Source organism: Crocodylus siamensis, chromosome 4 (assembly GCF_052110815.1).
Source record: "Crocodylus siamensis isolate JL-2025a chromosome 4, ASM5211081v1, whole genome shotgun sequence".
NCBI lineage: Eukaryota > Metazoa > Chordata > Crocodylia > Crocodylidae > Crocodylus > Crocodylus siamensis.
The window spans coordinates 214,285,154-214,297,943 of record NC_143398.1 but is presented as its reverse complement, the minus strand read 5'-3'; the positions used below and the strand labels follow the sequence as shown (position 1 = coordinate 214,297,943).

Below are 12,790 nucleotides of genomic sequence, written 5' to 3'. Positions count from 1 at the left end.
AATTCCAGCTGTTCTTTAAACTGCAACAAAAATACTGCCTGTAAATTAAATGGAAAATTATTTCTGCAAAACTCTGATTTATTTGTGTAACACAAAGTGCACTAGAATTATACAGTGAGTCACCAAACTTCCCACAAGATCATTATCTCTTGTGTGACTGGGAGGGTTGCGGGGACTGACTTTTTGTTTTGATTAGATATTATGGAATTTCTGAGATTCTTTACTAACAATTGTGTGTTCTACAATACAGGCTGACTACCTGGACAAGAAAGGCCAATGTGCTTTGGTTCATAGTGCATTGAGAGGACATTGTGATATCCTTCAGTACTTGCTCAATATTGATTGGACAGTTTCTTCCCATGAACAGAATTCATTGAGGAAATGTCAGGCACTTCAGCAAGCATTGACAGCAGCTTCCAGTATGGGCCACTGTCAGGTAGGCTGGGAGTTGGCATGTTTTAATACCTACTTGAGTCATCAGAATAACCAAAACCAGGGTATAAAAGGGGAAAAAATTTCTACAGAAAGCCCTTTGGCCAACAATATACTAATTTAGCTCTCTGTGACTTGTAGATATCGCAAGAGTGCTTGACGAGTGTCTGTGTTGCATTTGACTGGTGTAATTGCTGGTCATGTAGACATACCTGAACCAGCATTATTCTGGCTAGTGCAAGTATTTATATCTGTGAAGCTGCAGCAACATGGGCTTCAGTGTGGACTGTACAAGCCCATCTAGGACCCTGGGTACCTACTTGACAGCTGAAGCCTGTGGTGTCATGGCTTCACTGTTGCCAAATTGCATGCATATGTGTACATACACTACATCACTCATCATTGCACAACCTAGTTTGCTTCCAAAGGACTAAGAAGAAGCAGAATTAACCAGATCATTTTTCTACTCTCTGCTGGCATGCCTCTCACTGCTTTCTGTATAATACCATTCAAAACCTTAAATGAAGGCAGTGCTTTCTTTCCCTCTAGGCTTTTCTTAGGGGGTGGGTACCATAGAATCTAAGTGCCACAGAAGTGTTAATTTATTCTTTCAGTATCCTTGCAAAGTAGGTAGGTAGCTGTTATCCTCATTTTGCTGGTAGAAACCTAAGGAAAGAAATAATTAATGGAGGTTATATTGCTGGTCACTAGAAAAGCCAGGAGTAACCCCCAAATGTTTGCTCTGTTTTCTGACCTTGTCTTCTGGTTGCTGCAGGCTGCTTGGAATAGTTATGGTTCTGGGCTAGGGACAGACATTCAAAAAGCCTGAGCCTGAATTGATTCATCTTTGCAGGTTAGTCTAACCTGGCTAGACTAACTGGTTTGTAACCAGACAGACGTTCTCTCTGGACTGAGGAAATTCAGGCACATGCCTGCAGTGGCTTAGGCTAGAAGGTGGGGGACGCTAAAGCAGCCCTCCCTTCCTTTGCACAATACTGAGCTGAGGGGGGTTGTGGCCAGGCCCCGGCAGGACCTCTGATTAGGGAGGTCTGCCTGCACCATCCCAGGTTTTTACCCACCGCCTGCTCAAAGGGCGGGAGTGTTGCCAGCCCCCTACTAGCACTCTGAAGCAAAGAGGGGTGTGCAGTGTATGCATCTGTTAATGATACAGAGCTTTTCAAACTCCCTCCCTGCTTCTTTATACTATCTGCAGTAAACTGACAGGGAAGCAAGCGAGCAGGGAGCTGATAAGTGTTCATCACCCATCTGCAAAACAATAGCCTCTCTATTAGTTCAAACTCTTCTTAAACAACTTATCTGCTGACCTGTTGATATAGCTCCAAAAAGCCCTAAGCAGTCACTGTTCTGACTGCCTGTCCCAGTGAAATTGGACACCCACACCCACCCACCCCTCTCTTGGCATTTGCTAGCATACCACATGCCTGGGGTCCATGGGGCTGGGGTCCCTGCTGTGAGATTTCATAAATTTAATAGATTTCTAGGGTTGGAAGGGACTTATTAGATCATCGAGTCCGACCCCCTGCTGTGGGCAGGAAAAAGCATTGAGGTTAAGTAACCCCAGCCAGGTTCTTGTCTAATCTCCTTTTAAATACCTCCAAGGTAGGGGAAAGCACTACCTCCCTTGGAAGTTCATTCCATATTTTGGCAGTCCTCGCCATAAAGAATTTTTTCCTGATGTCCAATCTAAATCTGCTCTCCTTTGGTTTATGGCCATTGTTTCTAGTAACCCTGAAGGGCACCCTGGTAAACAGAGTATCCCCTATTCCCTGCTGCCCCCCCCCAAAAGGGCTTGTAGACAGCTATAAGATCACCTCTCAGCTTTCTTCTGCAGAGGCTGAAGAGTTTCAGGTCCCTCATTTGGTCTTCATAGGATCTCACCTGCAGGCCCTCCAGCCATATGAGTAGCCTTCCTCTGAACCCTTTCCAAGTTATCCACATCCCTCTTGAAGTGCAGCACCCAAAACTGGACACAGCTGTGGCCTCACCAGTGCTGCATGAAGGGGAAGTATAAGCTCCCTAGACCTGCTCATGATGTACCTACTAATGCAAGAAAGGGTGCAGTTAGCCTTACTTACTACCCCATCACATTGTAGACTCATGTTTATTTTGCATCAGCTATGACTCTGAGATCCCTTTCCACTGCAGTGTTCTTTGAATGGTACTTCTGAGTTTATAGGTGTATTGGTGATTCTTTCTCCCCAGGTGCAGCACTTTGTACTTACCTTTGTTAAATTGCATCCTATTCTGATCCACCCACTTCCTTAGTCTGTTCAAATCCACCTGAATTCACTCCCTACCCTCTAGTGTGTTTACTATACCCCATAGTTGGATGGGTGATGGAGATGGGGGGGTGGGGATTTCTTGCTTGGGCAGCGACGGGGGAGGGTAGGAGGAAGCCAGGCAGGCCTTGCTGTGACTGCAGTCTCTGCCGGAGCTCCAACCAGGGAGCACAGGGGAGGGGCCAGCCCTGCTGTGGAGCAGGGATCCCTACCCAGCCCGGAGAGCATGCCGGGATGCTGGGGGAGTCTGGTTTATCTTAAACCAGCAAGGGGTCTGGGACAGACATTGCATAAACTGGTTTGAGTCAAATCAGTTAAGTCTGATAACTACATTCAACTACCTTTTATCTCAAACCGGTTTCAGCCATTTTCAAACTGGTTTATGTTCACTGAACATCTGTCCTGTTACAGGTTTAAACCAGTTTCTGATCACTTAAACTGGTTTATGTGTAATGTCTGTCCCTAGCCCCAGAGGGTTATCGTTTCAGATTAAAGGCATAATGTTGTACCTTACTTGATACTACTTTGGTGCTTCAGCTATTTTCTGCAGAGCTAAAGGATTCGGTATTTAAAAACAAAGCCTTTTTTCCAAAATGACTTTACACTACGCTGTATTATACCATATTTGGTCCCATTGTGAAAGATAGGAACAGCATTTTTTTAGGGAATGTGGTTGAAATGGAATACTGTTGTTTTTTCATTAATGCAGTATCTCTGTCCCTTAGCCTGACTCCATTCCAGAACACTTCACAGAATAAATTAATATGGTCAGTAATAAGATGGGAAATCTAAGGAATAAAAGGTGTTCAAGACTGTTGGAAAAGTGATGGAGAATAACTGAGAATGGGACAATATTTCAGATGGTAGACATTGCACAGAGAGCTCTAATCAAAATTGCAAAATGTAATTTTGGGAAAGGGAAAGTAGAGGTATCCAGTAAAAGAGAGAACTAAGGAGAATATACATTATATAATAAAGTGTGATTAAGGAAGTTACATACATCAGCAGTAAAGTAAGGATAATGTTTTTAAATGGATCTTGAAATAATGGGCCGGCAGAGTTGTCTTACCATGGACAAATACAGTTCTGTTTCAGGTGTATTAAAAAAAAAAGAGAGTGCACATGAGCACTAGCTTGTTGTAGCTGCTAGATATTGGCCAAAGGGAACTGGATAGATCATGGAAAAGGAACTGCAATATTTCAGTGAGAGGAGATGAAAATGACTGTGATGATTGTTTTTCCCTTTTAAGGGTTGGAGACCAAGGATAGAATTTCTGATGTATGGAATGGTGGTCATATCTGCTGATCCCAGTTTGAATCTAGACTAACCTATAGCTTTTAAACTTGCTACTTTCCAGTCTTTTCTGTTGTATTTTAGTTTCTTAGCCAGCAATGGTGCTCATATTTTGGCTTGATTTGCTTTGCAAATACCTTAGAGAAAATGCAGTTTAACTGCTGAAGGTACAACAACTTAATTTTAATAATATTAAATGTGTAATAGTAAATATTTCTGAGTAGTATGGAAGTGTGAAAAGGTTTTAACTCTTGAACAGGGCCCAGGACTTGAGGTAACAGTAAATGCCTACTTGTTGGGAGAGGTGGTTGGAATTTAATGCAGTTGTCTAATATTAGAGTAGGGCAGAGAAATATTTTATGAGGAGAAAAAACGTTCATAGACATAGCAAACTTTTGATTTAAAAGCTGGGAATGAGTTGAGAGTTATGGGCTGTGGTTAACTTGTGGTTAACTTCCTTCACACTAATAAACATTTTTTAGTTCTAGCATACTGATGAAGGTAAAAACTGACCATCCCTTTGTATTATGAAATAAGCAACAGTAACCATTCAGAATCAGAATACGCTCTTCTTTTCTTAACATCTTCACCTTTAATCCTTCTTGCTGACTTCATAGGACAGTAAGATAGAAAAATTCCTTAGTGCTGGAAAAATTGAACTAAAAGGGAAATGAAGTGCATTCAATTTCTCTGGCTGTGCCATGAATGTATAGAATTAATTCAGCATGCATTCCATACAGTGTTCCTTGAAATCTCTTCTTCGCTTGTGCAGCCTTGGGGAGCTTCTCCATGGCATTCTTGCTTTATCCTTCTTTAGCCTTCTGATTTCTACCTCTTTTCCCTGCTTCTCCATTTGCTGCAGTCTCAGTGGTCATATGCAAACTTCAGTTTCCTAAGATAGTGAGAACTGTTTTGAAAAGAGCTGTTAATTTAATGTGATTGTACAAGACAATTCTAAGAAGTAATTGCAAGGATACCTGGTCTCAGGTATTCCAAAAAACAACAAAAACCCATGTTCTGTCTGCATTGGACAACATAACTTTCTAAGTTTTTAAAGGCAACTAAAATGGTGGTATAGCAGAGTATATAAGAATAGGAGTTTTTGTTCACAATTGATCAACTTTTTTGTGACTCTAATAGGAGTAGAAAAGATTATATTTCCTGGGTAAAAATGTAATATTAACCAGTTTTTTTCCAGGACTAAGACTAACCAGGCTCTCTCTTTTGCATTGTCTGTCTTCTACTACGAAGGCATATTTAGGTCGTGTTAGAGCTCATTTAAAATCGCTGTCATGTAAACCATCAAGATTGAGTAACAGATACATTCTGTTAGTTTACATTACTTTCAAACATTTTGAGGATTTTTATATGGTAGAAAATGAATCATTCAATTAATTTGTACCCCAAGTTCTATTGATTTACTTCAGTGATTTATGGAAAATATTGATTTTTGTTTGGTCCACATCATTAGAAGAGGAACACAGTCTAATTTTTTTTTTTTTAAATCTCTCCATGCATGACAAAAGAATAACCTGATGATTTTTTCTAAGCTTGTTAAATTCTGTAATTGTTCTTAACAGGTGATTCATTACCTGTTGGGGATTGAAAAAGAACATGGAGTAGACCTCAATGATACTGATGTGCTGTGGGGAGAAACAGGTAATATTTTACATTTCTTATTTTTCCTAAGAAGAATTGCAAACTCAAGTAATGCACAGTAGATCTAAGCCTTGCAGTGAGTTTCTAAGCACACCTCCAAGCCCCGATTTTAAGGGTGAAAGAAATGTATCAGAATGTTGTAAGAGGGGTATGAATGAGAGAGACATGAGGGCCTGGTGAAAGGGACCTTTTATGGCAGTAGAACAATAATGGCTGATCACTGAGCAGTCTTAACCTGTGCCAGGGCTGATGGTCCTGATTTGGGAAACCCAAGCTCCTCTCTTTGGTACCCTCCTTTGTTTTGTCCAAGTGAAGTAAAATTCAGAAGTAATTCTAAAAAGGGAATTTTTAGAAATAAAATTTTAAGGAAAATGTGTAGAAGGAGGTAAGGTGAGGTAGTTCACTCTTTACAGATTGGGCCCAATAAGTTGATATTGCTTGTATTAAAAAAATAAAAATAAAAAAAATGCTAATTTATCCATTGGAAATTCAGTGTTTTCTGTGTCCCCGAGTAAACTGTTCTGTACCATGCTTGCTTAACCTTAACATAGCATGGTGATGTATCTAAAGGTTGCAGTCTTACGCAACAGAGTTAAGAAAGGTAGTGACAGTGACCTAGATGCTTGGTAGGTGTCAGAAAGAAGGGACAGGAGGATGGGGAAGGGAGAATAGCAAAGGAAGTGGTGTGTTTTATTGGTACGTATTTTGAAAAGGAGGAGGATCCAAAGTATGAAGACATGATGCAATAATTAGTGCAGGGATGACCATATGTCTGTAGATCTGGATTTGCTGGTATTTCTATAATATTCTCTAGTGCGAGCATTAAGAGTGTATGATAAAGATTCGCATGGAATGGGAGGCAGCAGCAGTAGCCATGGGAGATGTTTCAGGCGTGTATTGTGAATTTGCTTAGCTGCTGTTTTAGAAATCTACAAAGAGCATAGAGCATTATCGGGAAGCCACCACAGAGGTTTTCAGATGTTCTCTGAAGATCAATAGCTATATATGGGATTTGGAGCATTGCTTATTTGGTAGTAGGACTGATGGAAAGCCCATAATTTGTGGAAGCTGTCAGACCTTTCAGTCATATCCTGCAGTGCATTTTGACTCATCTAAGTATGGATTATCTTCAACAAGGAAACAATGTCAGTTGAGCCCTTCAGGAATGATAAAGTCAAAAATACTTTAGAATTCCTTTAAAAACTGTTTATGTCCATTAAAACTACAGACTCTCTTGATTAGAAGAAGGATTATTATAACACTGTTCACTGCTTAAGGGATGCAAATTGTTGTTTTAAATCTTTTCTGATTGTGTTACTCCTTCATATGAAATCTGGGTACATGTAACACTGCAGTGGTTGACAACAAGAGGATACCAAATTTTCAATACCAAAGAAGCAATCTTCTGTGTCGCTGATTTGAAGAAGTTGGACCAGCGACTAGAGAAGAGAAATGTTCACCTGAAGTTAGCCAATATTATCAAACTTCATTATTTAGGATTTCTGTCCTGTGTCTTCACTGAGGATAGTTTTATGAGTATTTAATTTGACTTAAAATAGTTAACATGCATATGACTCACTTATTTGATGTATTTGATTGTCGACTACCTTATTTTTTAGTGATAGCTTCCTTCTAAAACTTTCTGTTTAAAAATACCAATTCAAATGACATCTTCCTTGAGACTCAGTGAAAGTGTGGGTTGTGAGTAGCTGAAGGGAGGAGGCAGTAGCAAATAGTAGTTGAAAGCTGGTAACGCATTTCCAAGCTTTTTTTTGCAACTCCTTTTCCCACCTTTAAAGGGTCCTCTCATGTTTTTCTCTGTTCCCAGTCTCTCTTCTTGCCTTGTTGTTTTTCCTTTCATCCCCCTTGAGCAGGGGCTGGTTTACTTAGTTTTTTTCCTGCTGGAGACTTGTGTACTTCCTCTTCACATCTCTCCCTACACTTAGAAATCAGCAAACCGTTTCCTCTGCTTTTCCTTTTCAACCTTTCTGTAATGCCTGGGTATATCTTGTGCCTGCTGTCTTCCTCAGCCACTATCTCTTCTCCTTTTTTTTGTATTGAAGAAGATTAATGTCTTGAATACCAGGAACCTCTGAAAGTCTATTAGCCATCTAGGAATGTTTATTTCAACCCTGTCAGACATGTATTTTGTAATGGACTAGGCACTTGAAGCTGCCACTAGTGTTGCAGTTCTGTAAAGCACTGTAGATGCACACAATTTTACCAGTACCCAAAACAGAAAAGCCCATCCCTATCTTAAAGGGTTTACAACTGAAGCACAGAACAGTGCATAGAAATCTAGTGCTAAGTCAGTATATCACTGTATATACTTTGATCCCTGGAGGCTTGAGCAATTGAGTGTTCACCAGTTCCAACACTTCAAAGTGGTTCAGCACTCCTGTAACATTTTGGTTGTGTCACCGTTTGATTTAGTTAATGCTGCTATTTCTGCTTGAGAACAGTGAGATGTTCCAGTCTGAAATCTTGAAGTATTAGTGAAGAAATATGACCGATCAGATTAGGCCTCAAATTATTTTTTACAGTTTATTTGTTTTAGAACCAGCACACAACCAGTAGAACCTGCTGAGCATCTTTTCTAAACCCTACATCGTATTTGTTTTTCTTTTAAACAGTCTCTACTTAAAATTAAACTAAACATTGTTTCAGAACCTACAGTAACTAAGTTGAGATTGTGCAGAATCCACAACTGAAATAAAATACTTGCTTATTCATAAAACTTTGCCGGGCTGATTTTAATTGATGATGCTGGGCTACAAATGAAAAATTAAACAAATAGTATATCATTTTTAAACTCGAATTAAAATAGTAACCATTTGGTGCTCGTCAGATAAAGGGGAATAAAAGTGGTAGAAAACCATGTATTGCCAAGGAGTGTGTGAAGCAATGGCAAATGAAACTAAAATTTTTAAGAATTATTTCACTCTTATCTGTTTTTAAAATTTATGTTTTTGTTTAGCAGCACATTGAACAGTAGTTATCAAAGCTGCATTTCAGAAGACTTTGTCTTTCAAGCATTGCATGTGCTGCTTTTAATGGGATATTTTGAAATTGAAAATGTTTTTTCCCCCAGAGTGGCAAACTGACGTGCTATAGAAACCATCCAGACCAGCTGGGAATTTGGACTAGCAGAGTCTCTTCCACACCTATTTCTTTTTATTTTTGTGGCTTGCATTGGCAATTCACTGGAAAAATGTTTTGTATCACTGTCAGTATTTATTTCATTTTCTTGAGGTACCCTGTGTCAGCCCTTGATATATATCATAACAGATGTGATACTAAATGACTTTTCATGTGATATATTTGTGCACAGTTAATCAAATAGAATTTTCAGCTCAAATGTTAAATGTGTATTTGAAACATGGTAATCTAGATTCATAAGGAGAATTGCCCACTGGCATCAACGTATGAAATTCAGTAGATTTTTTTAAAATAATGAGAATAGAATTAAAGCTGAAAATGACCAATAGTGGAGGAACATATAATTATTGCTTTTGCCACTCTACCAAAAAAAGCTGTAAATATTAATGTCAGTGTACAGTAATTTGTCACTCTCTTTTTAAAGAAGGATCCGGGATTGAGGTCACAGAATATGGCATGTGTAGTGAGGCAGACTGCTGTACAAGTGGTATTTGATTGATATGACTTTTAAGGGTTGCTGATGAAAACAGCCTTAGATTGTTAAATAGCTTGTTTTAGTACCTGACCTTGAAAATCCTTGATTATATCTGGGAGAAAGGAAGTGGTTATTGTTGCAGGGTCGGCGTGTCTTTTTTGCTTCAAAAAGTGCCTGAAACATGCTCTCACACAAAGCATAACAGAGTATCACCCTAGTTCTGTCCTTCTTGTCTTGTTTTGAATGTTTATAACTTTTTTGAAGTTACAAATATACAAAATCCTTAATTTATCTTGTTAATTCTCTGGCAGAGGATCTCGGAATGGTTTGGTATACTGAAATATGTAATATGATTTAGCTGAGCTCTGTACTAAGCACAAAAGGTTTTAATTTAACAAAACTAAACAATTTAGATTTGAAACTGGAAATGTTTTTCCTTAGGTCAGGTTCGCAGCTTTCCCAGCCTGTCGCCTCTGATTAATGTGGCCCCACTCTCTGTGAGGTGGAGCTGGACCAGGTTGCCTTGTGCTTCATCCGCATATACATTTTTGGAGGATCACAGGACTCGTGACAAGAACGCCTGGTCTCAGTCATGAGTGGGTGTCTAATTAGCACATGGTTCCTGGATGTGGGGGGAGTGTATCCGGAGTATACACACATACTGACTGAGCAGTTCTGAGTTGCTAGGGCTTGAAATGCTGTTGACTCTGCCAGGGCCCAGCCCAGTGAACTCGATGGTAACTCATGAGATGGTAACTCATGAGCCTTTTGGTTTTGGACTAATATCATGTATAGTTTGTGTACTACATATAAGTAGGTACCAAACTGCTGCTGAAAGGTATGTTTATGAAGTATCTGCACCCAAGCTTCCAGCAGTTTCAATAAAGAGAAACTGCATCAATTCTGGCTGAAGTAAGTCAGTGGGTTGGTAGTCATTTGCCTGTACTCAGATTTTACCCTTCATTTGCATGTGCTCAGGAAGACAAGGTCTGATAGTAAGGAAAAGAGGAAGAGGTTGAGAGTGGGAGTAGAGGGCAAAGCGTGCCTTCCCCCGCCGCCCCGGATATACTTTCCCCACTGAGGAGTGGAAGGGGGACAAATACAAGGCAATCCTCCAATAATTAGCTTCTGTGCCTAGAAAATGAGAACAAATTTATAAATTGTCCATATATAAAATCTAATATATAAAAAGATTGTTTTAATAATATATAGCACCATTTTTTATTATTCCAATTCATAATTAGTTAACAATACCCCCTGCACGCACGCACCTCTTTGCCATCTTGGTAGAAATGGATCTTGAGGAGTGAATCTGAAGAGTGAGGAGAGCATTAACATTACATATCTGCTGGGGGTGGAAGAAGGTTCCCTGGCACAAGGGGTAGTGTTACAGAAAACATTCAGTCATGTTTTCTTCTAAGTGGTGAGCATGTGGCTGGGTAAGGTTGGCATTGACAGCAGTATGAATTCAGGGAGGTTTGGGGACAATGTAATTGGGAAAAGTAGGTTCTTTGGGGGTGGATTATGATATGCAGTCAGTAGAAGAGGTTTCGATATGCTGCAGTGGAAGAGGGGCTGGTGATGTGGTAAGGGGAGTGTGCAAGGACATTTCAACCCAAAGCATTTTTTTATACTGTCAGGATATAAACCTCCTGAAAATAGATTTACAGAGGAAGTACAAAAAAGTCTTTTTATAAGAGCCATTGATGTTGAAGTTATAGCACAAACAGATTTGTTGCTGATACTGTATTGTTATGCATATATATATATGAATAAAGTTCATTTAGTGACACATCTACACATGTCCATTATGATATTTAAGACAAATCGTGCTTCCCAGACAAGCGGTGATCTTTACAGGATAAAACTCTAGAGTCAAAGGCCAATGCACAACTGTACATACAGTAGCTATTACCAACTTCTCTCAGACAATGTAGTGGCTATGAAATACAATGTTTAATGTTTTGCATTATACTACAAGCTGTGGTAGCCATTTATAATCTTGTTTTCAAATAGATTTCTAAACTTTGTGCCTGTCTTGTTTCAGACAAAAAAACATCCTCTTTTCCTCCTAATTACTACTTCCCTGTGACACTCTTGGCTGCAGACCAAAGATATGCCAAAGATTATTAGTTTTCCTTCAGCCTAATGGGCTGCTCTCATATTTTCCATTCTGCATCAGTTGCTTGTTTAGCTGCTCATTTAAATTCTTTCTTTTTTTATTAAGGGCAAGTGGGTTGAGCTTTTGCAGAGTACATTAGGCAGATCAGAGGTGGTCCTTTTCAGCAGAATGCTTGGAATTCCTGAATGCAGCTTTGTCATGATATTGTTTGTTTAAGCTTGCTCTAAGCTATGCTTTAGCTTTTCTCGTTTCCGAATATGGCATACTTTAGTCATGTTGGTGCTGCAACTAACTTCAGAGTTGCACCCTGAGCAAAAGAGCTGAGAAGATATATCTGAGGTCTGTTTTAAGACGGCAGTTTGTTTGCTCTTCTAATAGTGATATTTATACATTAGGAGTCTATAAGAGTAACTGTTAAGTTGTTTAGACCTAAACGTTTGGTCTAATTTTAAAATAGCAAGGTAGCAGTAAGCTAGAGATGCGAGTCATATGGCGCTTCAAAGGAAATTTACAGATTTACCAGTCTGTGCAGTGATTGCTTTCATTACTTTTCTGCGACTCTGTGCAAGTTCAAAGTTTATTTTGATATTATTGAAAAATTTGTAATAAAAGAAATCTGTATTTTCACAGAGCAATAAAATCAGGTACAGTGTGCTCACTGTTTATGCCACATTTAGACAGAAATGGTGGAGTTGTGAATCCTTTGCTGGTTCTTGCAGAAGCCAGCTTGTAAGCACTATTTTCAGAGCAGCATTGACATCATTGGTGATGCAGATACAAAGAACTCAGCAACAAAAAGCCCCATGTTAATTTCAAGCTCCATTTAAAACGCACAAAAAGCTGATGTGTGCCAAATGGAAGAGAACAAAATCATGATGGGAAAATATTTTATTTTCAAGCTTCAAAGAGTGTCACAGTGAAAAGTGAAAAAGCATAATAAAGTATGGGAAAAGGTGATTGAGTTGTTTAAATGCATAGACTTACTGCAGAACTCTCTTTAAAGTCATGGTGCTGAGAGGGGTCACAAGGTATTAGTGCATTACAGATGAGAATTACTTGCCTTATCATAAGCCATGTACAATGATGTGCACCTTATAAATGTCTGTAATAAATAAAGGTCATGTCGAGAGTTTTATCATTATGTTGCCTATACACACATGCTACCATACTGTTAGAATGATCAACCCTAACAGCACATGGCAATAGCAACGTGGATATGGTACTCTAACTCAGCACAAATGGCTACCCTGTGTACCTATTTGTTTTTTGTCCAGAGGCCAACTACTAGTGTTTTCATCCCAAAGTAGCATTAGGTAAAAATCAGGAGTTGCATATACTGTAACTTGTTG

At 39.2% G+C, this 12,790-nt stretch overlaps 1 protein-coding gene across 7 annotated transcripts in view; it reads left to right on the top strand.

Moving 5' to 3' along the window:
* The window catches only part of TANC1 (tetratricopeptide repeat, ankyrin repeat and coiled-coil containing 1), a 201,972-nt gene that overhangs the window by 170,199 nt on the left and 18,983 nt on the right, over window positions 1-12,790 (top strand). For all 7 annotated transcript variants that reach the window (XM_090045663.1, XM_090045661.1, XM_090045660.1 and 4 more), the window contains 2 exons: window positions 251-436; window positions 5,607-5,685. In XM_090045663.1, coding sequence (XP_089901789.1) covers window positions 251-436; window positions 5,607-5,685 — 265 coding nt within the window. The remainder of the gene's footprint in view (window positions 1-250; window positions 437-5,606; window positions 5,686-12,790) is intronic.